The 25,628-nt window shown below is 40.0% G+C and overlaps 1 protein-coding gene and 1 non-coding gene across 2 annotated transcripts in view; both read left to right on the plus strand.

Moving 5' to 3' along the window:
- LRRC69 (leucine rich repeat containing 69) overlaps window positions 1–25,628 on the plus strand; it is a 75,723-nt gene that overhangs the window by 22,452 nt on the left and 27,643 nt on the right. The window contains exons 2-5 of the mRNA XM_065902502.1: window positions 6,474–6,600; window positions 12,483–12,555; window positions 15,585–15,780; window positions 18,671–18,742. Of these exons, the coding sequence (XP_065758574.1) occupies window positions 6,474–6,600; window positions 12,483–12,555; window positions 15,585–15,780; window positions 18,671–18,742 (468 nt within the window). The remainder of the gene's footprint in view (window positions 1–6,473; window positions 6,601–12,482; window positions 12,556–15,584; window positions 15,781–18,670; window positions 18,743–25,628) is intronic.
- TRNAC-ACA (transfer RNA cysteine (anticodon ACA)) lies at window positions 3,455–3,526 on the plus strand. Its single transcript has one exon. It is a non-coding gene; the product is annotated as a tRNA-Cys (tRNA).

Below are 25,628 nucleotides of genomic sequence, written 5' to 3' on the forward strand. Positions count from 1 at the left end.
TCCTTTATAGGCAAGTCGCTCAGAGTTTCGAAATCCCGAAAGAAACGAATAGCCTTTATTTCTAATTCCGTACAGCATATTTTGACATGCATCATAAAGTGCAATGTTAGTACAGCAATGATCTCCTTGAGGGCTCCCATGTGTGGCTGCCCAGGACAAAGATATGGTCTGTGGTAGCTTTTTATTTGACCATAAATAATTGACAGTAAATAAGGGCAACTCTCAGCAGAGTTGAGTAGTTTGTAAATTGTCATTATAGCCATAGCTTCTATTTTTCATACTTTTACGGTCCTTTTGGATGACCTCTAACCAAATCACCTCCCTGCCTGAATGCCTCTCTCCCTTCCTGCCATCCTACTTTCCTGTGTTTAACAAATAGTTCTTGTGCCTGCTAGTAGACTAGCACTCTGCTAGATGCTGACAATACGAAAAGGAATGAAAACATCCGTGGGTCCCTACTCTTAGGTTTACTGGGGAAAGATAATCAGATATACAAATAGATGTAAAATTATAATTGTGAAAAGTGTCATGAAGAAGAATTTTACTGTGTCATGAGGAACTGTAGTCAGAGAAATCAGGGACGGTAGACCTGCGAAGTGCAACTGAGTTGAGATCTGAAGGATGGGAGTTATGCAGAGGGACACAGGGGAAAAGCCTTTGCAACAGCTTTCCTTATCTCACCTTCTTTGGGCATTCTGGGTCTCACTAAGCCTGGCAGAACAGTGAGGACCTGATGTCGTTTGTACTGTTTGTCCATATCAAGCCTGTCTTTTGTCCTGTCTCATTCACTGAAAATGCAGTCTTCCTCCGTCAAGCGTAGGCAATGCCTTCTGTTTTCCAAGCCTGGCTTTGCTATCAAAACATGGCCTCCTTATACTGTGTGCCCTGTCCTGGCACACAGGCACCTAGTGAGTTCCTTCTCTGCCCCACTGTGACGCCTCCTTCTGCCTCTGCCTGTATGCCCAAGGCGGCATGAAGCCTCTTGAGCCCCCGCTGGAACTTCTGCTTCTCCCTCTGGCTGTCCCGTCTCCAGAAGAGCACCGACCCTCTTCTCACTTTGCTGACTGAGCACATAATGTCTCTGTGCCTCCCTTGACTCATCTTGTGCAGAGTGCCTTACCAGTGCTGGCTATTCATAGAATTTTAGCCCCTATCCCCACTCAAACATCCAAATGCTTAGCTCTTCCAAACGTTTAAAGTTTTACATTTTAATGGAATGAGTTTGTGTTGTAATTCCTCTTTTTTAGGATTTGGAACTCTTGTCCTTGCTTCTTTAGTCTTTTCTTTAGAAGCTTTGGACAGTATGAGAAAATGTCTTGTTAACGCTTGTGGTAAGACTGCCAGAGAGTCTTTCCAACATTGTTGAATAAGAAATGCCAGTTCCCATAGGATTAGCTTTGAGCTCTAAGGGAATAGTTTTTAGAGGTCAAAGGAATCCTCTAGAGATTAGATGTCATGCTTGACCTTGAAATGATTTCCAATGAAACTATAATTGTTCTGAGAAATCTGACTTGATATATTAAGTTACTGAAAAATTAAATAATAGTTTTGAAATAAGCAAAGTTACTCAAATAAACATTCTTTCAGGAGCAGCTGGACTCAGAAGATGCATTTGGCAATTGTACTGAACTGAGGTGCCAGATTTCTAAAAACAGGTGGGGGACATTTATAAGAATTAACATGTAGTAAACAAACATGGTTCCTAGGGGGTAAGGGGAGGAAGAGATAAATTGGGAGATTGGAATTGACATGTACACATTACTATATATAAAATAGATAATTATAAGAACCTACTGTATAGCACAGGGAGCTAGCTCTACTCAATACTCTGGAATGGCCTATGTGGGACAGTGTTGAAACCGAAAAGTATTAGTCCCTGAGTTGTGTCTGACTCTTTGCAACCCCATGGACTGCAGCCCGCCAGACTCCTCTCTCCATGGAATTTTCCAGGCAAGAATACTGGAGTGGGTTGCCATTCCCTTCTCCAGGGCATCTTCTTGACACCAGGACCCAACCCAGGTCTCCTGCATTGCAGGCAGATTCTTTACTCTCTGAGCCATCTGGGATGAATGGGAAAAGAATTTTAAAACAAAGTGGATATATGTGTATGTATAACTAATTCACTGCTGTATACCTCAAATTAACATAACGTTGTAATTCAACTATACTCCAGTACTAAGTTTTAAAAAGTAAATTGTCCTTTAAGAAAAAAAGAATTAGCAAGCTGAGTCCTAATTATGCTGCCCTCTTCCACATACCTTGGCCATACACATACTAATTAAAAAATGTAAAAATATTATTTTTCTTTTATTAATTTGATTCTTTTTATTAAATAGTTTACAGAACCTGACATGTACTATTTAGGTACAGTGAATGGAAATATTCACTGTCCTTTAAGAAATTTAAGGACTGGTGTTTCAAATACTAGCTCAAACATATTTGTACATGTTTCAGGTGAATAATTTAATAGTTTATTCCAAAATGGTGTTATCAAGTCCATGATTTAGTTTAGAAAGACTTCCAGATAAAAGTGGACGTTTGAGTTTGTTTGTTTTTCCCAGTTAGTCTTGGATATCATTTTAGAAATAATAAAATTAATTGAAAGATATAATAAATAGCATAGAATTTCCTAGTGGTAATTAATAGGTACAAGCACAGAGTCGAACATGACTTAGCAACTAAACAATACACACATAGCATAATTAAATATTAGGAGAAGCCTCCTGGCCCAAGTTCTAGGATACATATTTTAGGCACTACCCTGAATTGAAGATGGGGTTTAATGAGAATGAGTAGATGGCTAGAATAAAGCAAGCATGCCGCCCATTAGAAAAGAATGCATCCAGCTGGGTAGATTGGTGTTGACTGAGCTCAGCAGAGTCTTGATTTTGGAAAAAACAGGTGATGTGGACCACAATCACAGTTTTAACCACTGGCTTTTTAAAGAAATGATCTAAGGAGGCAGCATTCAACTAATATTTGTTGTACAGCTGTTATATGCCAGACACTGTTTTTGAATGCTAGATGAATGACAATATTGTGAAGAGGCCCTATTTTTGCAGTATTTCCAACTTTATAGTAAAAGTAAGATATACACATGCTGCTGCCGCTGTTAAATCGCTTCAGTCGTGTCTGACTCTGTGCGACCCCATAGACGGCAGCCCACCAGGCTCCCCTGTCGCTGGGAGTCTCCAGGGAAGAACACTGGAGTGGGTTGCCGTTTCCTTCTCCAATGCATGAAAGTGAAAAGTGAAAGCAAAGCCGCTCAGTTGTGTCCAACTCTTTGCGACCCCATGGACTGAAGCCTACCAGGCTCCTCCGTCCATGGGATTTTCCAGGCAAGAGCACTGGAGTGGGTTGCCATTGCCTTCTCCATATATGCACGAGTCACTATAATACAAAGCAGAAGATAATAATTGGTCATAGGAATTACACAGTGCTATGCAACCTGACTTCCCTGGTGGCTCAGATGGTAAAGCATCTGCCTACAATGCGGGAGACCCGGGTTCGATCCCTGGGTAGGGAAGATGCCCTGGAGAAGGAAATGGCAACCCACTCCTGTATTCTTGCCTGGAAAATCCCATAGACGGAGGAGTCTGGTAGGCTACAGTCCATGGGGTCACAAAGAGTCAGACATATCTGAGCCACTTAAAACACACACGCAACCTCAAAAGGAAGATAGCTTCCTGGTGAAAGTGATACATGGAGGAGAAGCAAGAGGGAGTATTAAACACAGATATCCATTATACTAATTGGAGAACCAAGGTATAGTAATAGTTTAATGGAAATTCTGAACACATTCAGTTCAGTTCAGTCACTTAGTCGTGTCCGACTCTTTGCGAACCCATAAACCACAGCACGCCAGGCCTCCCTGTCCATCACCAACTCCCGGAGTCCACCCAAACCCATGTCCATTGAGTCGATGATGCCATCCAACTGTCTCATCCTCTGTCGTCCCCTTCTCCTCCTGCCCTCAATCTTTCCCAGCATCAGGGCCTTTACCTGATAATAATATATAATTTATATACATATATATAATATATATTATATATAATATAATATATAATATAATAAAATATAATGATAATCTGAACACATTATCATTGTGGAAGCAATAAAGTTTCCAGCAAAATTAACTGTCATTATTCTGTGGCCAACAGAATAACAGATATTTTTCTCTTTCCTGAAAATGTAATTCAAAATCGTCTGTGAATTTAGAAATCTTTGGGAAAATGAGTTAGAAATCATTAAGAAAACAAACAGGCTCAAAATTTGAAAACTGAGTCGAAGTGTCAACATAGAAGCGTTCCTAGCACCATGTATGTCTAACATCTTGTTCCGAGGTCTTCTCCTAAGTCTACAAGGTTGTAGTCAGCATTGTATAGTACCCCTTGTTTGCCAGGTGCTTCACTGTATTGTCTCAAACCCTTAAGGCAGCCCTGAGAAGCAGATGCTTGCGTCTCCATTTAAAAAAATAGAAAGGGCGACTTAGGAATTTGAGTGACTTTCTTGAGATCCCAGAGCTAGTACATGCGTAGCAGATGGTCTCCAAAGCCTGTGCTTTGCTTACTGCAAAATACTGACTAGATGGTGTAACCTGTAGAAAAAGAATAAAATGAGAGATCCATATATTGCATACAATTCCATTGTGTGTGTGTATGAGTGTATGTATGTATTATGTGCATATATGTGATCATTCTGGACAGCAATAAATTCTTTTTAAAAATAGTTTAAAATTGCTTAAATACTGTATATATTATAGAAATTAAGAGTATAGGCAATTGAGTGAAGTAAAACTGCCTAGCGAAATAAAAAGCTACTTATTACCATGTTCATGAAGAAGATATACTAATAGCTGCTCACTTGTATTTTATCTGTTGCACTAGGTGACTTATAAAAGTTTTTCTTTTTTTAATATTTACTTGGTTGCGTTTCCTTGGAGCTTCAGAGTAATGTGATCTGAGAAGGACTTGACCAGCTATTGCTGGCTTTGAAGACAAGAGGGGGATCAGATAGATGTCAGGAATGTGGGCAGCCTCTGGAAGCTGGAAAAGGCAAGAAAACAGATTCCCTCCTAGAGTCTCCAAAATATACACACCCCTACAACACATTGATTTTAGGTCAATGAGACCCTTCTGATAGCTGATTTGCAGAGTTGTAAGATAATGTATTTGTAGGGTTTTAAGCCACTAAATTTGTGGTAATTTGTCATAGCTGCAATTGGAAACTAATATAGTCACTGACTCTGGATTAAGTCTTTCAGTGGCATGGCTACATGAATATATTTTAACTTAAACTTCACAAAAGAATAAGGCCTCCAGGATGGATGTATTATTTTTTTGCTTATAGGATAATTGTAATTCTCGGAAGAAAGCATGAATTTCTGAAATAATATATTTTCCATGAATTCTAAGGACAGGGAATTTCATTATAAATATATCTATGTCTACGAATTTCTGAAATAATATATTTTCCATGAATTCTAAGGACAGGGAATTTCATTATAAATATATCTATGTCTACTTTATATTAATTTAAATAATTAACATACATCCATACCAAATACCAGGTGGTATTTAAATATAAACCACAAACTGCCTTAATTTTCTTTTTAGTTATTTCTCTTGTCTTATGTAAACTCAATAATTTGTCAAACTCCCACGATTCTTTTTCTTTTACCCTTTAATATTAAAATTCTGAAGTATGGAAGTTGTATTGCAATCTGAAAGGTAAGCTGTGTTTAGGAGTAAAAGAAGAGATTCCAAAGCTTGAAAGATACAACTAGATTTCAAGTCAGTGAAGAATACCATCTTTAGGGAATAATCCTTTGTCAAGGATCTGTTGGATTAGAGGATCTTTCTAACTCCTCTTATGTATGGTCCTTCCTGTGTCTGACCAATCCGATGTTAGTAGGTACATGTAGAGCAGATCTTCCTTACCCTACCTATCATGTTAATAGTTTCTGGTATGAATTTTGTGATCACAGTGATGTTAACGGCTACCTTCCTACTCCACCCCCACCCATGTCTTACTGGCCTAAGTGAAAAAGTTCATTTGGGGTTAGTATGACAGAAGGACCTCAGATCTTTGGCTAATTTCTGATTTCAGGAAATTAACCCCTTTGCTGAGTTTTAAATGATTCTCCGTCTATGAGTCACAGTGTTAGGATACTCTTGAGTTGCTCACGTGAGTTATGAATGGATCGTTAATTGTGTTTTTAAATACCCTTGAAATGGTTTGTAATAATATTTTAATGAAATTAAGTACTTTAATGGAGAACTTGTGCTTAAATAAAGTGAACGTGAAACTCAAATGAACTTTATTTATAAAGGTAATTTTAGGTATATGTGAAATAATTAAGGTTATGATGATTTATTTTTAGGTTATATGGATCTCAGAAAAGTGGCTTATTTCTTTTTTCCTTATTTGAAGGTGGATAATGTATGAGTTTATTAATCTCTATATGTTTGCAGTTGACAGCACTAAATCTGGGAAACAACCTTTTAGAAGAAGTTCCAGAAGAGATGAAATACCTTATATCCCTGAAGAAGCTCCATTTGTTTAGAAATAAGATACATAGATTTGCATCTGGAGTATGTGGTAAGTTAGTCAAATAAGAGCATATTTATAGTGCCAAAGTTGATTTCCTTATATTGAACAATTTGGAACTAAAGTGAAAAAGGAATTTTAGTCTTTTTTGGTTTGAGATATTTACACTTGAAATTAGGGAATTTGGGGAACAACTTTTTAAAACTACTGTGTTATATATTTCTTTACATGAAAATCTAAGAAAATAAGTAAGTGTTAAATTAATGTTAGCAAATTTTCCCCTTTTCAGAATCAGGGTACACATAGACTGAGCACCCTTTTTCTGGACCAGAGAGAAAACTAGTTGAAAATCAGATCAAGAAACATCTCCACAGTTCTCTTTGTTCTTTATACTTTTTACACCATCTTAACTACTAAGTCACTATCTTTGTTTAAGATGTGAAACTGCATTTGAATCAGTTCTAATGAGGTGGGTGAAACTGGAGCCTATTACACAGAGTGAAGTAAGTCAGAAAAACACCACTACAGCATATTAATGCATATATATGGAATTTAGAAAGATGGTAACAATGACCTTATATGCGAGACAGCAAAAGGGACACAGATGTAAAGAACAGACTTTTGGACTCTGTGGGAGAAGGCGAGGGTGGGATGGATGATGTGAGAGAATAGCACTGAAACATGTATATTACCATATGTGAAATAGATCTCCAGTCCAGGTTCGATGCATGAGGCAGGGTGCTCAGGGCTGGTGCACTGGGATGACCCTGAGGGATGGGATGGGGAGGGAGGTGGGAGGGGGAGTCAGGATGGAGAACACATGTGCACCCATGGCTGATTCATGTCAGTGTATGGCAAAAACCACTTCAATATTGTAAAGTAACTAGCTTCTAATTAGAGTAAATAAATAAATTTTAAAAAAAAGATGTGAAGCTTAACTCAACTTGGGGAGAATTTTAAAAGAAAAGATATGAGGTTAAATAAATTGCATTTCTTCTTCATGTTTCCCGTAAGCTAATAGTTTCTCCATTTAATATGACATTTTTCCTATTTAATATAGGTAGAATGTGCTTAAGGATAGAACACATGACAAAGAGAACCAGATACTCTTCATAGCTTCATTAACTCATCTAAGGCACTTCACTACTCTATGTGTCCCCAGTAGTAAAATCAGAGCTACAGAATTTATGACGTCCTGGGAACCTCTGAGGCATGGGTACTATGTATTGTCATCATTATCACTGAGCAGCATTTATTAAAGGTATAATTTCATGGGATCTCAGTTGTGGATATATAACAAAAACACAAGTAGATTCTAGTATTACCTCTTTAAAGTATTAGATCATGTGTCTTGGAGAAATATTTTTTCACAAAATAGTAGCTGTAATAAACTTGTTAGTGGTATGTACATTATATATACAGACTTATAGATACAGGGTTCAATTATAATTTACTTACAAAGAAAACAGTTTATAAATTAGAAAAAAATAAGGGCATGCAAAAAAGTTCATAATGATATTTGTGAACTACACTAAGGGGCAAACAGGTAAAATTTGATGTGTATAAATGATATCAGGCAGCCTGGTTCGTGCTACTTTAGGCTTCTGCAAAGAAATTTTTTCTCATGTTGCTCTTAAATTTGAGGCTTAAAAAAATATATGTAATCTGTGTACAGTACCCCACCCCTGAAGGTCTGTAGCTCCTCTGTTTCTTGGTCTGGGGCTGTCGAATTTTGAAACTCTCATGTGAGTGACACAAGCTGTGTTCTGAGCCGGGTCCTGACTGCCCAAGGCAGGAGCAGGCTGGTGTCCAGCATGCATTGCCTGGCACTGTTCTTGCCCCTGTCCCTACCCCGTCAGAGCAGACCGGACCAGGCTAAGGCGTGTGCCAAGCTGAGTCAGCCACATTCTCTTTCTTGGGGTTTATGACGGAATCTAAAACAGCTTTTCTGGTCTGAGCTAACCACATGAACTAAGAGAAAAGTTGCAAACTGGTGACCTGTGGGGTGAATCTGGTTTACAAATAGGTTGGTTCTGTTTTGTCTGCCTCTCTAAAATTTTGAATTAAGGTCAAAGCCAGCTTAAAACTCAATATTAAAAAAATGAAGATCACGGCATTTGGTCCCATCATTTCATGGCAAATAGATGGGGAAAAGGTGGAAGAGGTGGCAGATTTCCTCTTCTTGGGCTCCAAAATCACTGTGGATGGGTGACTGCAGTCTGGAAATTAGAGGACAGTTGCTTCTTGCCAGGAAAACTATGACAAACCTAGACAGTGTGTTAAAAAGCAAAGACATCATCTTGCCAAGAAAGGTCCATATGCCACGACTATGGTCTTTCCTGTAGTCATGTACAGATGTGAGAGCTGGACCATAAAGAAGGCAGAGCACTGAGTTTGAACTGTGGTGCTGGAGAAGACTCTTGAAAGTCCCTTCCTTGTACAGCAAGGAGATCAAACCCGTCAATCTTAAAGGAAATCAACACTGAATACTCATTGGAAGGACTGATGCTGAAGTTGAAGCTCCAATACTTTAGCTACCTGATTCGAAGAGCCAACTGATTGGAAAAGACCCTGATGCTGGGAAAGAGTGAAGGCAGAAGGAGAAGAGGGCAACAGAGGATGAGATGGCCGGAGGGCATCACCGATTCAGTGGGCATGAACTTGGGCAAACTCAGAGAGATGGTGAGGGACAGGGAAGCCTGGTGTGCTGCACTCCATGGGGTCATGAAGAGTCGGACACAACTTGGCAACTGAACAACCAAATTTGCAAATTAAGAGAGTTCATATAGAAGTCTGGATCTCTGGCTCTTTTTTGTTTCTCTGAAAAAGAAAGATTAGGCAATGATGGACTCACATTCCCACATGACACCAGTTGTTGGGAGCTGGCCGAAATGCAGGTCCCCTGTGGCAAAAAGCATGTGCTCACCAGTTCCGTGCCACCCCTGCCAGGTAAACCCCTGCTAGGCCCGCTGTTGTGTTTTGAGTTATCTTCTTGGTTCCTGTAGGCGTTTCAGTCTGAGAACTCTAGTCTATAACCATTCAAACGCAGGAGTTGTGGGATGGCTATATGGATACATGGAAAAGTAGAGATAATATGTTTAAAAGTGAAAGAATAAGGAGTGAAGGAATGCGGGGGAGAGAGAATATGAATATGAATCTTAGGGAAGCTATAAAGAAAAATGAAACTCTGTGTTCTGCAGAGATTCTCAGAGAGTATAATCTCCCAGACTTGGAGAATCTCCTGGAGAGAGACAGACTATTAGCCTGGAGCTGGTGTGGGGGTCTCCTTGACCATCACAACCCAGTTCAGTGATTCTGAGGGCACACCAGAAGCCCAGGAGACCCTCTGTGACTACCAAGAGAAGTCAAAGGACTGTATATATGTATACCCAATACATACAGTTGGCCCTTGAACAACACAGGTTTGAATTGTGGCTCCACTTATACCAGGGTATTTTTTCAATGGTAAATTCTGCCGTACTGCAGTTTCCAGGGTTGGTTAAATCCTGGGGTGCAGAGGAAGAATAGATGGGAGCACCCACTGGAAGTTATATGTGGATTTTTCCACTGGTGGAGGATGGATGCCTCTAATGCCCACATGTTGTTCACAGGACTGCGATATATATATATACATATATATATACACACACACACACACACCTGTATACATGAGATACACACACACACACACACACACACACGCCAACACCTTTGACTGTGTGGATCACAATAAACTGTGGAAAATTCTGAAAGAGATGGGAATACCAGACCACCTGACCTGCCTCTTGAGAAACCTATATACAGGTCAGGAAGCAACAGTTAGAACTGGACATGGAACAACAGACTGGTTCCGAATAGGAAAAGGAGTACATCAGGGCTGTATATTGTCACCCTGCTTATTTAACTTTTATATGCAGAGTACATCATGAGAAACGCTGGGCTGGAGGAAGCACAAGCTGGAATCAAGATTGCTGGGAGAAGTATCAATAACCTCAGATATGCAGATGACACCCTCCTTATGGCAGAGAGTGAAGAGGAACTAAAGAGCCTCTTGATGAAAGTGAAAGAGGAGAGTGAAAAAGTTGGCTTAAAGCTCAACATTTAGAAAACTAAGATCATGGCATCTGGTCCCATCACCTCATGGGAAATAGATGGGGAGACAGTAGAAACAGTGTCAGACTTTATTTTTTTGGGCTCCAAAATCACTGCAGATGGTGACTGCAGCCATGAAATTAAAAGACGCTTACTCCTTGGAAGGAAAGTTATGACCAACCTAGATAGCATATGAAAAAGCAGAGACATTACTTTGCCAACAAAGGTCTGTCTGTTCAAGGCTATGGTTTTCCCAGTGGTCATGTATGGATGTGAGAGTTGGACTGTGAAGAAAGCTGGCGCCGAAGAACTGATGCTTTTGAACTGTGGTGTTGGAGAAGACTCTTGAGAGTCGCTTGGACTGCAGGGAGATCCAGCCAGTCCATCCTAAAGGAGATCAGTCCTGGGTGTTCATTGGAAGGACTGATGATGAAGCTGAAACTCCAGTACTTTGGTCACCTGATGTGAAGAGTTGACTCATTGGAAAAGACCCTGATGCTGGGAGGGATTAGGGGCAGGAGGAGAAGGGGTGACAGAGGATGAGATGGCTGGATGGCATCACCGACTGGATGGGCATGAGTTTGAGTAAACTCCAGGAGTTTGTGATGGACAAGGAGGCCTGGCATGCTGCGATTCATGGGGTTGCAAAGAGTCGGACACGACTGAGCCGGACACGACTGAGCGACTGAACTGAACTGATACACACACGTGTACACACACGTGTAAAATTACATATTATGTATGTTTATACACATGTATTCCTATTAACCTGACTCTCGCTGCACCGCAGGGCTTAGCATGTTGGAAACAGGATAGGGCGGGGCAGGCCCAGGCAGCAACGGATTGGCTCCTGGGGAGGTCTGAGGCCAAGTTCAACCAGGGAGACTGCTGGGGAGATGAAGATGTACCTAGAAATGGGGTACACTCAGTCTGGAATCACTGACTTCAAGTTCAAGGCGCTGGTAGTGGTGCCTGGGGGATCGACCTCCTCCAGGGGCTGGGAAGCATCGGCGCGATGGTGTCCACGGTGTTCACGAGTAGCGCAGGCAAACCCGGCTCCCTGCACGCCGGAGGGGTGCCGGAGGGAGCCATCACAGTACCCGGCGCGGAGAGCAGGGAGAGCCCCCTTGCACTCGACTTCGTTTTGCGCTCCGCGCAGATGCTGGTGACCGAAGAGGACCTGTTTTCCATGAAAGACCGCACAGAATTTCCTGGATCCTTCCAGTCTCCCGGGAAGATCAGAAACTGTTTCACGGGCTAGTGCACATCTGCTCCTTCCGCTCCAGGGAGACCCTGGCTCTGGACTTGCACGGAGTGGAGCACGCTCTGCGTCTACTTCGCTTTCTTCCCTACGGAGTTCTGCCTGCCTGGTCCCCAAGAGACTGCAGGCCCCTGGCGGGAGGTCTGCAGACCCCTGCCGGGGTGGGAGGTGCCTGCGGGCCACGGGGCCTTTGATAGGGTTTCTGCTGGGTGAATGAGTTCTGCGGGTCAAGAAGACCCTTTGGGCTTGATTCACGGCGCTTTGCAAACATTTATGGGGCTCCTCTTGCAGGTCTCAAAAACAGAACTAAAACAGCCCTGGGTACCAGTGCCTTTGGGTTTCTGCGTCGTTTGTTGTGAGTTTGGCGGTACTCCTGTGTCCTCAGGGGCCACAATTTAGCTTTGTAATTTTGTGGTAAATTGTAGCTTTTTGCTTAAACTAACTTAAGAGGGTATCAGTTACCAGCACCCAAAGAACCTTGGCCAAGGCAAGAAAACAAGGAGAACAAAGGTGTATGGAAAAGTGACTAAAAATTATTTTCTAACAGATAGCTAAAGTGACTGAAATTATTTTCTAACAGATGGTTTACAAAGTTTGATTCTGCTTAATCTGAACAACAATCAGCTTACATGGATTCCTGGAGAAATTGGCAGGTAATTTTGTTATAATGAGAGATGGTTACGTTTCCCCTCTCCCCCCTCAGCTGGTGTCCTCCCAGCTGGTCTTAGAACATCCTATGCCCAGACTCAAGTCCTTGTGAGATTTATACATGGCAAAGAGCAATTGAAAGGCTGAGGCAAGCCACTAATTTTAAGCAGATGATTCTTTAAACACTTCAGAGAAATGAGAAACAGCAGCATTTGGTAGTCTAAGTATAAAAGCGAGGGTTGGAAACAGTTCTAAAGTTGATTGTTACTGATTTCCTAACTGGGGGGTGGGGGGTGGGGGTGGGGGGGGTTCTTGGAGCTTGCTCTGCCATAGAACTGGGGACTTTAAACTACAGTAAAACATTTTCAGCTTGATGGAATAGGTAATGTGAAAATAAAGACGTTTAAATCAGTATGTCATTTTCATGAAAAAAAAAACCCCACATTTTATATCACTCACATTTGCATGGATGAGCTGCTGTTACAGTGGCTCTCTGGAGCCAGCTGAGGGCCTTGTCCTTCTGTTGGCAGAATACCCTCTTGGGCTTTTCTTCTGACTGTTGGAGAGAGAAACCTAATCAGGGTTACTTTGGAGACACCTTGTTGCCTGTTGAACAGAAACAGATGTATTACAACATAAGAACATCCAAATTTTTGAAGGAAGGATCTAAAACTATGAATAGTTCTCAACAAAAGGCTTTCTGCCTTACCTAAAGTTTATTCCAATTTACTTGTCTATATGTCTACCCAATGTATTTTTCCAAGATAGATTTTTACAGAAAAAGTAATGTTTTAAATAAAAGCACCTAGAAAAATACTTGAAGCTATCTCATTTCTGAAGAAAAGGAATATTTATAGTAATAAAATGCCAATAGTTGTCTTCTTGCTTTTTCTTTTTTTTTTTTTTAATTTTATTTTATTAGTTGGAGGCTAATTACTTCACAACATTTCAGTGGGTTTTGTCATACATTGACATGAATCAGTCATAGAGTTACATGTATTCCCCATCCCGATCCCCCTCTTCTTGCTTTTTCATTCATTCAGTTTATCAGTTGATTTATATGTTGGTGATGTAATGAAAAAATGACACTTTGGAAGATCTGGTGAGTTAGGTTCAGGTCGTAACTTTGTGCAACTAGCCTTATGACATTGGCCAAATATTTTAAATGTCTGGGATCTTGGTTTTCTCATCTCTAAAGGAAGAGTTTTGAGAAGATGAACTTCAGAATTCTTGCAGCTATAACATATTATGAGTTCACAATTCAGTAAGCTTAGCTCTGTTTGGAGAACAGAGTACAGTATTGTCTTTCATTAAATGTATTCTTAACTATTTTATGTGTTTTTGATGTAAATGGAATTTTGAAAATTTTATCTTCCAGTTGTTTGTGGCTACAATATACACATAAAATAAATTTAAAATAGAGACTTTGTAGTCTGTGACCCTGCTTTTAGTTCTAGTAGGTTTGGATTTTTTTTTTTTTTTTGCACTACTTCTCTTTAATATTTTAATATTTAAAGTTTTGCCAATCTTTTTAATTTTGAAATACTCTTCTCCCATACCTTTAGAAATTACTTCTTAACCTGGTTTATATATTTTTCTGCTTTTGCCTTCTCTGAGTGCCTTTTGGGAAGGGATCAGATGTTCATATTTCTCAAGAATCTTTCCATTGGCTTCCTCTCTGTCTCTCTCTGCCCTTTTGTTGTTATTCTTTCTGTCAGCCTTATCTATTCATATGGCTTCCACAATCGAGATCATAGAGTCTTTCCATAAATCTCTTTCACTCGCACTATTATCCTAAGCTCCAGGCCCCATTTATAACTGCCTAGAAATGGCACCTCATTCTGTTATTACTTTAATACCTTTAGAGCATTATAAATCCTCATTCTTAGCTTTGCAAGAAGACATGTCTACAATTTGAATCTTGACACTATTTTCTGATGGTTAAGTTAGACAAGTTATTCACTGCCTCTGATCCTTTATTTTCCTCATTTCTGGATTAAATGTAATAATTCCAACCTTAGGGTTGTGCTGTTGATTAAATTTAATGCACAAGTACATAGTTGGTGCTCAGTAATGCTTATTTTAGCTTCCCTGGTGGCTCAGAGAGTAAAGCATCTGCCTGCTATGCAGGAGACCCAGGTTCGATCCCTGGGTCAGGAAGATACTCTGGAGGAGGAAATGGCAACCCACTCCAGTACTCTTGCCTGGAAAATCCCATGGACAGAGAAGCCTGGTGCAGGCTACAGTCCACAGGGTTGCAAAGAGTCAGACATGACTGAGTAACTTCACTTTTCACTTTCAATGCTTATTTCTTCTGGCTTCTTTATTCAAGATACACTTAATATTTTCTCAAGGAAAATATTACTCAAGGCATGTTTACTATGCCTCCCTGTTGCCCTACTTGTTTCAGGCCAAGTTCAAAATGTTGGTTATCCAAAGTGCTTGTGAACCTCAGGTACTATATCTGCAATTACAGGCTCAAACATTAATCCTTTTCTCACTGTTTGTTGGTATCTGCTCTCCTTATTTTGTGTCTCTAAGATCTCCTTCTAGACAATGATAAATATAAGGGTAGAATTTGTGGTCAACCTGTCTTTGCATATTACACAGCATCTAAGTGGTACAGAATATATGATCTATATCTAAATCTATCCCTATCTATATCTATATCCATATGTGTGTATATGGCATTTGATCTCTGGCTTCCTCTTCAATATAATTATTAATAAAGTATATGTACAAAGACTGAAGACAGAATTTTCTTTCTTTTAAATCTAGGTTTTGATTACATAAAATACTTTAAACATGAACCATCTGGTCATAAATATCTTTAAAAGTTAAATTACAGCAAAGATTTTTTTTTTATCCTCAAATGACTCTTTGTAGTTGTGAATACTTGACTGGAGAAAAGCTCAGATGAGCTACAAAAAATATGAATTGATACATGGCTCTGAGAAATGGTATACGTACATAAATGTACAATGGACTTCCTTATTCTTGTGAATTTCATTCATATATTTTGTTTATTTTTTAGGTTAAAAAATCTTAGATGTTTGAGTATAAATCATAACCAGCTAGCCAGCATTCCTAGAGAACTTTGTTTCCTTGAGAATCTTTCTGAACTTCAACTTAACTACAATCAGCTTGTGTGCATACCCAAAGAAATTAAGTTCTTGAAGAAGCTCCAGAAGCTTCTTCTGGCCAGGAACAGCATTAAATCTTTGCCAGAGGTAAGCAAAAGAGGGAACCAAATTTTATTTTGTTGGTGAAAAACTCATTACACCGTGATAGAGAGCAGTTATAGACTGGATTAGGGCATCTGAGTATAAGCCATCATCTGCTTTCCCTCTGATTACGTATGATAAGTTCCCAAATCACTGTGACAAAAGAAGGTTATAACTTGGATTTCTTTTTTACAAAGCTAGGTATGCTAGACTTTGTAAATAGAAATACAGAATGTTTTAATTTGAATTTCAGACTACCAAAGAATTTTTTTAGTATAAGTATGCTCCAAATATTGCATGGGACATACTTACACATTTAAAAAATGTTATCTTTTTTGTCTGAAATTTAAATTTAAGTGAGTCTCCTGTATTTTTATCTGGCAACTTTGTATACAGCACAAAGTATAAGTACTTTTTGATTTTGGAATACATGCTCGATCCCTTCCATTTTCCTTTATATCCACCGCCCACCCTTTTCCGACCTGCGTTCCTCTCCGTGTCTGGGAGACTGGCGTGTGTGAGCATTAGTGACCTCCTCTGTCCTGATTCCCTCTAGGACATGTGAGTGAGAGGCGGCATCAGGAGGTGAAGGGCGGGAGAAGATGAGTGCGTGCACGCGCACTTGCTCAGTCGTGTCTGACTCCTTGTGACCCCGTGGACTGGAGTCTGCCAGGCTCCTCCATCCATGGGATGCCAGGCATGGGAACTGGAGTGGGTTGCCATTTCCTCCACAAGGGGATCTTCCTAACCCAGGGACCAAACCCACATCTCCTGCGGAGGCGGGCGGCTTCTTTGCCACCGAACCCCCTGGGAAGCCCTGGAGACTGAGGACCAAAGGTGTTCCCGGGGTGCTGTCTCTGGAAGGCTGCTGTGGAGCAGCATGCTCTGCATGCATGCCTCTCTGGAGGCTCAGAGCTGATGGCCTGTGATCAGCAGAACATCACCGTGTGAACATTCTTGCGTTCCCTTGGCTCTTTCCACCTGCTGTTGCTAGCTTTTGGGAACTTTGTAAGTTTAGGGAACTACATTTCTTGGCTTAGGGAACTTTGTTGGTTTTCCTAATCCCTGTCAAACTTTTTATAAACAGTGACTTTATTAAACTCTCCTCAGTTTTTCCAGTTTGAGAGTACTGTTTCTTATTAGGAACCTGTCAACAGGTTTACCTTCCTTATTTATGCAAATTAGAATTAATTTGACAGGAGGAAAGGCATGGCATGCAGTAATCTGAGGAATAAAAATAGATTAATTCCTACTATTTCACTTTTCTCTAAAGAAGATGTTACCTTTAAAAATTCTGTGCACACTGTAATATGTGTAAAAATATACCAAGGTATAGGCTGGTATATATAAGTAAATAAGTATATGATGAAAATTTTATTCTTATATTCCTTAAAATCCTACTTAGTATAAACAAGTAAAATATCTTGAATTTGTAGAATAAACGGTCTCTCTTATTTGAAGGAAAGCAACAGCAGCAGCAGCAGGATCATCATGAAGCATTATGTTGTGTTTATAACAACTTTATCATAGATCTCTTATTACACTCATTTTAGAATAAAGATCAGGGTGGCTATGTGACTCAAGCATAGTTTGCAAAGGTCAAGGAAGGGTCTTAGACCCATGCCTGTCTAACATAAAAGTCCATATTTCAAATCAATAGTCTTACTACAAATTTATAAACCCTGAGGCTTTTAAAATTTAAAAAAACTTGAATGCTAGTAAATCCTGTCCTGAATTATCATGCAAAGAATGCCTGTAATCATTTATATCCTTGTACATTTAATATGATTTAGTCTATCATTGTTCTTTTTGGTCTGCATTATAAATGATAAGGCATTGCAGAAAATAGTCATTTGTTTTGATATGAACATATTGTGAATCATTTTCTGGTCTGTTGTAAATCGTGTGTATGTCTGCACACGTGTGTCTGAATGTATATGCCCATCCAGTCCCATTGGGCATGTGGCCAGACTAACGGATTTCCTTTATGAGGAAAGGGTTGTGTCAGCTCAGTGCTACACAAGAGGTAGTTGTGAAACAAGTGCCAGTGGAATTATGTCTGTTTTCTGTCTCCCAGAGATTCTTTCTATTTTAATGGTAGAAATGTCTACTAACAGATACTCAGTATCTAGTAAACCCTTCAGTGAACACTTTCTGATTAGTAATTTGTTTAATGCATTCAGTGTCCATATTGAAGGTCAGTTCAGTTCAGTTCAGTTCAGTCGCTCAGTCATGTCCAACTCCTTGCAACCCCATGGACTGCAGTGCTCCAGGCCTCCCTGTCCATCACCAACTCTCAGAGCTTACTCAAACTCATGTCTCTTGAGTCGGTGATGCCATCCAACCGTCTCATCCTCTGTCATCCCCTTCTCCTCCTGCCTTCAATCTTTCCCAGCATCAGGGTCTTTTCCAGTGAGTCAGCTCCTTGCATCAGGTGGCCAAAGTATTGGAGTTTCAGCTTCATCATCAGTCCTTCCAATGAACACTCAGGACTGATTTTCTTTAGGATTGACTGGTTGGATCTCCTTGCTGGTATATTGAAGGTAGGGGTTTCCATTAACATTTCATTTTACAAGTGGAGAAGCTAAAGTACAAAGATTAAGAAATTTGCCCATAGATATATAGTAAGTGTCCAAGGTGAATTTGAACCTACAGATATTTACCTCAAATAGTCTAGCTCTTGGCCACCATGTTATGTCGCCCTGGAGTGGTCAGAGGAGATGGAGAATTCAGAGAATCTGGTGCTTCATGCGTCGTGATTTCCTTGGGGAGAGTACTGATCAGGTAGTTAGGAAAGGTGATCAACCTCATCAAGTTGAAACTTACAAGAGATATTTATGATGCTACATATTAGATTTGTAAAAGCTCTCTTTCTCTCTTTTGTTTCCTGACACAGGGACTTTGTGATCTTTTCAACCTGAGAATTCTAGACGTAGCTGGAAATGTTATTCAGATGTTTCCAACAGGAGTAAGTAGAGTCAAGTTATATTATAATTGAAAAATAGTTTTGTTTATTGGGAATAGAAAAAATAGCGTCAGTCACTCAGTCATGTCCGACCCTTTGCAACCCTATGGATAGCCTGCCAGGCTCCTCTGTCTCCCTTCTTCAGGGCATCTTCCCAACCCAGGAACTGAACCTGGGTCTCCCACTTTGCGGGCAGATTCTTTACCATCTGGGCCAGAGGGAATCCCCTGTGAAAAAATAGGCAGGCAGTAAAACCTATGGTAATTGGAACCTTGAATTAATACAAATGACTGAAAGGTTTGCTTTGTTCTAGAACTTCAGAACTTGTTCTCTCTTATTCCTTCCTTTGTGTTCTGTGCTTGCTGAACTTGTTTGCACTGAGTGAACTCTGATTGTTATCATAAATATTTTAATATATTATCTATTTATATAGATAATTATAATTATATCTATTATCTATTTATATTTATCTATGATTTATGTTTTTTTAAAAAATCATATACTGTTTTTGGTCACTTCAGACTCTTTCAAAGTATTACTTTCCAGAGCATAGATTTTTATCCCTTGCAGTTGAGAGTCCCTTGGACTGCAAGGAGATCAAACCAGTCTATCCTAATGGAAGTCAGTCTGAATATTCATTGGAAGGACTGAGGCTGAAGCTGAAGCTCCAATACTTTGGCCACTTGATGCAAAGAACTGATTCATTAGAAAAAACCCTGATGCTGAGAGCTGGTGATGGGGAAGCCTGGTGTGCTGCAGTCCATGGGGTCACAAAGAGTCAGACGTGACTGAGTAAATGAACTGAGTTCATCCAAAGAAGATATTTATTAGTTGCTTTTAAGCCATGGACAATGAGGAATGCAGTTTTTTTCACTTGGAAATGAATTCTGACTTTGCTTTAAGTAACTGGTCTTAGCAACTTGTAACTTTTCAGAAAGAAGCTACAGTTTTTCATATTGGAGTGAACGTGTTTCTACTTCACCATAGTAATTAGAAGCCCAACAATCCAGGAGGTATTCAATAAATAGTTGTTGATCCATTAATTACTTTTCTGATTAGTCAATACAAAATTGAGATTATAGTCCTTTTTACCCTCTGCGATATTTAATAAAGCTTATCATTTTAACCATTTTTAAATGTATAGTTCTAAGTCACTACATATATATTCACGCTGTTGCAGCACCATTATCACCACGTATCTCCAGAAGTTTTCTATCCATTCCTCGCTCTCTCTAACTCCTGGCAACCAGCATTCTACTCCTTGTCTCTAAGAATTTGACTACTCTGGGAATCTCATATAAATAGGATCATACCATATTTGTCCTTTTATGACTGGCATATTTCACTTAGTATAATGTCTCCACAGTCCATCTATGTTATAGCTTGTGTCAGATTTTCTTTTTTATGGCTGAATAATACTCCATTATATGTAATGTATATGCATTAAATGTATATACATTTTGTATTTTCATTCATCTGCCCACGGGCAGTGGATTGCTTGCTCTTTTTGGCTATTGAGAATAATGCTGCTGTGAATATGGACGTACAAATGTCTGCTCAAGTCCCTGTTTTCACTTCTTCTGGGCATATACCCCGCAGAGGAATTGCAGAGTCATAGTCCATATTTTAATTATTTTTAAGGAATTGCCAAACTATTTTCCAAAAACATGCAGTTTTGAATGTTTAATAAACGTTGGATGTTAATACTGACCCTGCAAATCCTACAGGATTTTATTCGCCCTTCTACACGATATTATTCATGTCTTGGTATGACTCTTCTGCCCTATGATACCTGCCTTGATTGCCAAAGCCGTTTATGTCTTCTCAGGCACCTCTGTGGTTCATATGTACCACAAAATAGAATAATACTTTTCAAGGTGGTTTTGTCAATAGACTGTAATCTTCCAAAGGAAAAGAGTACTCTTTTTTACCTTTATACCAGCAGAGTTTTGAATTTCAATCGAATGCATGTGTGCTAAGTCACTTCTATCATGTCTGACTCTTTGTGACCCCGTGGACTGTAGCCCGCCAGGCTCCTCTGTCTGTGGCGAGTCTCCAGGCAAGAACACTGGAATGGGTTGCCATGCCTGCCTCCATGGATCTTTCTGACCAAGGGATTGAACCCGTGTCTCTTATTATCTCCTGCATTGACAGGTGGACCACTAGACTACCTGGGAAGCCCTTCAATTGAGTAAATATTTGTTAAACATATAAATAAAAATAATTTTCTTTAACTATATTCAGTACTTGACTTAGTAGTACCATGAATTCAAAGTTCCTTCTATAATGATACTGTAATTACAATTTTGCTGTTTTTATAAAATACCAGCCCATTAATTTAGGGTAATTTTGAAAGAATATGACTTAGTGTTTTATTTGGAGCACCTATTTCAGAATTTTCTGGAAGCATTGAAGTAAGATATTCTGTGAATTCATCTGAGGTTTGGTCCAACTAGTTCAAATGAATAGAATTTTCCACATTTGATAGATAAGGCCACTATTGTGGTAAATGATGAACACAGAAGATGAACCAACCCTAGGCCATTCAGGTATGACCTAAATCAAGTCCCTTATGATTATTCAGAGAAAGTGACATAGATTCAGCCTGATAGTGTTTGAAGAACTAAATGGATGGCGGTTTATGACATTGTACAGGATGTGATGATTGAAACCATCCCCAAGAAAAAGAAATGCAAGAAGGCAAAATGTTTGTCTGCAGAGGCATTACAAAGAGCTGAGAAAAGAAGTGAAGGCAATGGAGAAAGGGAAAGATAATCTCAAGTGAATGCTGAGTTCCAAAGAATAGCAAGGCGAGATAAGAAAGCCTTAAGTGACTGATGCAAAGAAACAGAGGAAAACAATGAAAGGGGAAAGACTAGAAGTCTCTGCAGAAAATTAGAGATATCAAGGGAAGATTTCGTACAAAAATGGGCACAATAAAAGACAGAAATGGCATGGGCCTGACAGAAGCAGAAGAGATTAAAAAGAGGTGGCAAGAACACACAGAACAACTGTACTAAAAAGGTCTTAATGACCCAGATAACCACGATGGTGTAGTCACTCACCTAGAGCCAGACGTCCTGGAGTGTGAAGTCCAGTGGGCCTTAGAAAGCATTACTATGAACAAAGCTAGTGGAGGTGATGGAATTCCAGTGGAGCTATTTCAAATCTTAAAAGATGCTATTAAAGTGCTGTACTCAATATGCCAGCTAGTTTAAAAACTCAGCAGTGGCCATAGGACTGGAAAAGTTTAGTTTTCTTTCCAATCCCAAAGAAGGATAATGCCAAAGAATGTTCAAAGTACCTTACAATTGAGCTCATTTCACATGCTAGCAAAGTAATGCTCAGAATCCTTCAAGCTAGGCTTCAATAGTACGTGAACCAAAAACTTCCAGATGTACTAGCTGGATTTAGAAAAGGTGGAGGAACCTGAGATCAAGTCGCCAACATCTGTTGGATCATAGAAAAAGCAAGAGAGTTCCAGAAAAACGTCTGCCTCTGCTTCATTGATTATAATAAAGCCTTTGTGTGGATCACAATGAACAGTGGAAAATTTTTAAAGAGATGGGAATACCAGACCACTTTACAGGCCTCCTGTGAAACCTGTGTGCAGGTCAAGAAGCAACAGTTAGAACAGGACATGGAACAAAGAACTGGTTCGAAACTGAGAAAGAAGTATGTCCAGGCTGTGTATTGTCAACCTGTTTATTTTAACTATATGCAGAGTACATCATGCAAAATTCTGATCTGGACGAAGCTCAGACTGCAATCAAGATTGCCAGCAGAAATATCACTAACCTGAGACACGCAGATGACACCACCCTTATGGCAGAAAGTGAAGAGGAACTTAAGAGCCTTTTGATGAGGGTGAAAGAGGAGAGTGAAGAAGCTGGCTTAAAGCTCAACATTCAGAAAATGAAGATCATGGTATCCATTCCCATCACTTCATGGCAAATAGTTGGGGAGAAATAGAAACAGTGGCAGACTTTATTTTCTTGGGCTCTAAAATCACTGTGGATGGTGACTGCAGCCATGTAATTAAAAGACACTTGTTCCTTGGAAGAAAAACTATGATAAACCTAGATAGCATATTAAAAAGCAGAGACATCACTTTGCCAACAAAGGTCTGGATAGTCAAAGCTATGGTTTTTCCAGTGGTCATGTATGGATTTGAGAGTTGGATCATAAAGAAGGCTGAGTTCCGAAGAATTGATGCTTTTGAACTGTGGTGCTGGAGAAGACTCTTGAGAGTGGCTTGGACTGCAAGGAGATCCAACCAGTCCATCCTGAAGGAGATCATTCCTGGGTGTTCATTGGAAGGACTGATGTTGAAGCTGAAACTCCAATACTTTGGTCACCTGATGTGAAGAGCTGACATACTGGAAATGACTCTGATGCTGGGAGAGACTGAGGAGAAGAGGGTGACAGAGGATAAGATAGTAGGATGGTATCACTGACTCAATGAACATGAGTTTGAACAAACTCTGGGAGATGGGGAAGGATAGGGAAGCTTGGCGTCCTGCAGTCTGTGGGGTCACAAAGGGTCAGACGTGACTTAGCGACTGAACAGCAGCATGTTATTACCATTTTCGTAATTGTTTGGGGTTTATTTTGTGTAGGTCTTTTCCTTCTCGTGTTTTGTGCCTTGAGAAGTTCCTTTAGTATTGTTGCAAAGCTGTTTTTCGTGGTGCTGAATTCTCTTAACTTTTGCTTGTCTGGAAAGCTTTTGATTTCTCCATCAAATCTGAATGAGAGTCTTGCTGGGTAGAGTATTCTTGGTAGTAAGTTCTTCCTTTTCATCACTTTAAATATATCATGCCCTTCCCTTTTGGCTTCTAGAGTTTCTGCTGAAAAATCAACTGATAATCTGATAAGGAGTTCCTTTGTATGTTATTTGTCCTTTTGTCCTTGTTGTGTTTTATATTTTGTCTTTGTCTTTAATAGTCATCATTTTGATTACTATGTGTCTTGGTGTGTTCCTCCTTGGGTTTATCCTGCCTGGGACTTTCTGTGCTTCCTGGACTTGGTTGACTATTTTCCCATGTTAGGAAAGTTTTCAGCTATTATTTCTTCAAATATTTTCTGAAGTCCTTTCTCTCTCTCTTTTGGGACCCCTATAATGTAAATGTTGGTACTTACAATGTTGCCCCGGAGTTCTCTGAGGCAGTCTTCATGTTCTTCATTCTTCTTTCTGTGTTCTGTTCTGTGGCGGTGATTTTCACCATTCTGTCCTCCAGGTATGTATCTGTTCTTCTGCATCAGTTATTCTAATATTGATTCCCTCTCGTGTATTGTTCATCTGTGTTTGTTCTTTAGTTCTAGATCTTTGGTGAACATTTCTTGTATCTTCTCAATCTTTGCCTCCATTCTTTTTCTGAGATTCTGGATCATCTTCGCTGTCATTTTTCTGAATTATTTTTCTGGAAGGTTGCCTATCTCCATTTCATTCAGTAGTTTTCTGGGGTTTTATCTTGCCCTTTGATCTGGGACAAAACTCTCTACTTTTTCATCCTGGTTAACTCTCTGTGATATGTTTTTGGTTTTTACCACTGAAGGATTGTGGTTCTTGCTTCTTCTGTCTGCCCTCTGGTGGATGAGGCTAAGAGGTTTGTATAAGCTTCTTGATGGAAGGGACTGGTGGTGGGAAAAACTGAGACTTGCTCTGGTGGGTAGAGCCTGCTGAGTAAAACTTTAATCCAATTCTCCACTGATGGGTGTGGTTGCCTCTGTTAGAGGCAACCCAGCCCTGGGGTCTCCTGGCTCTCTGGTAGGGTTAATGGTGACCTCCAGGAGGACTCATGCCAAGGGGCCCCTTCTAGGATTGCTGCTGCCAGTACCCTCGTCTCTGTGGTGAGCCCCTGCCGACCCACGCCTCCACAGGAGACCCTCCAACTCTAGCAGGGGGGTCTGGTTCAGTCTCCTGTGGGGCCACTGCTCCTTTCCCCTGGGTCTCCATGCACGCAAGATTTCATTTGCCCCCGCGAAGAGTGGAGTCTGTTTCCCTGTGGAAGTCCTGTAATCAAATTCCATGGGCCTTGAAGGTCAGATTCCCTGGGGATTCCCAGTCTCTTGGCTGGATCCCCAGGCTGGGAAGTCTGACATGAGGTTCAGAACATTCACAGCAGTGTCAGAACTTCTTTGGTATTTATTGTTCTCCAGATAGTGGGTTGCCTACCCAGCAGGTATGGGATTTGATTTTATCGTGTTTGCACCCCTCTTACCATCTCATTGCTGCCTCTTCTTTGTCTTTGGATGTGGGGTACCTTTTTTTGGTGGGTTCCAGCATCCTCCTGTTGATGGTTGTTCAATAGCTAGTTGCGATTTTGGTGCTCTTTCAGGAGGAAATGAGTGCCTGTCCTTCTACTCTGCCCATCTTCAACCAGAAGTGATGTAATCTCTTAAACATGTATTCATCAGCCGATCTAAGCAATGGAGAGGTTTTTAGCATATGATTTTAGACAAGGATATTAATAAACACTTGTATCATAACATTGTTGGGTAAGTATTTGACACAATAGCTGGTGCGTAGCACATATATAATGAGTGAATAATTAAATTAGATAATGTATATAAATTCTTTACTAATGCTTGGCACAATGTTATTTTCTTTTCATTTTAAAGTTTGGTCTGAGCTACCTGCTGCTGAAACTATACCAAATATAGAGACGTCTTTCAAAGCTATGAGAACACCTGAATGATTCTAACATGCAATTTGTAGGGTAACCACTGTCCTGCGTGCAAGGGTAAATACTGTGTTAGCAGCACAATGTTTTGGGTTCTTTTCCTCTACAGATCCATTGACAGTCTCTGGCCTACCTTGGTTAATCAACAAAACAGTACTAATCAGCTGTCTCCTGAAAGAGTTCCTTCTTTCCCTGGATCTTCACCT

This window comes from Muntiacus reevesi, chromosome 12, assembly GCF_963930625.1.
Source record: "Muntiacus reevesi chromosome 12, mMunRee1.1, whole genome shotgun sequence".
Lineage (NCBI taxonomy): Eukaryota > Metazoa > Chordata > Mammalia > Artiodactyla > Cervidae > Muntiacus > Muntiacus reevesi.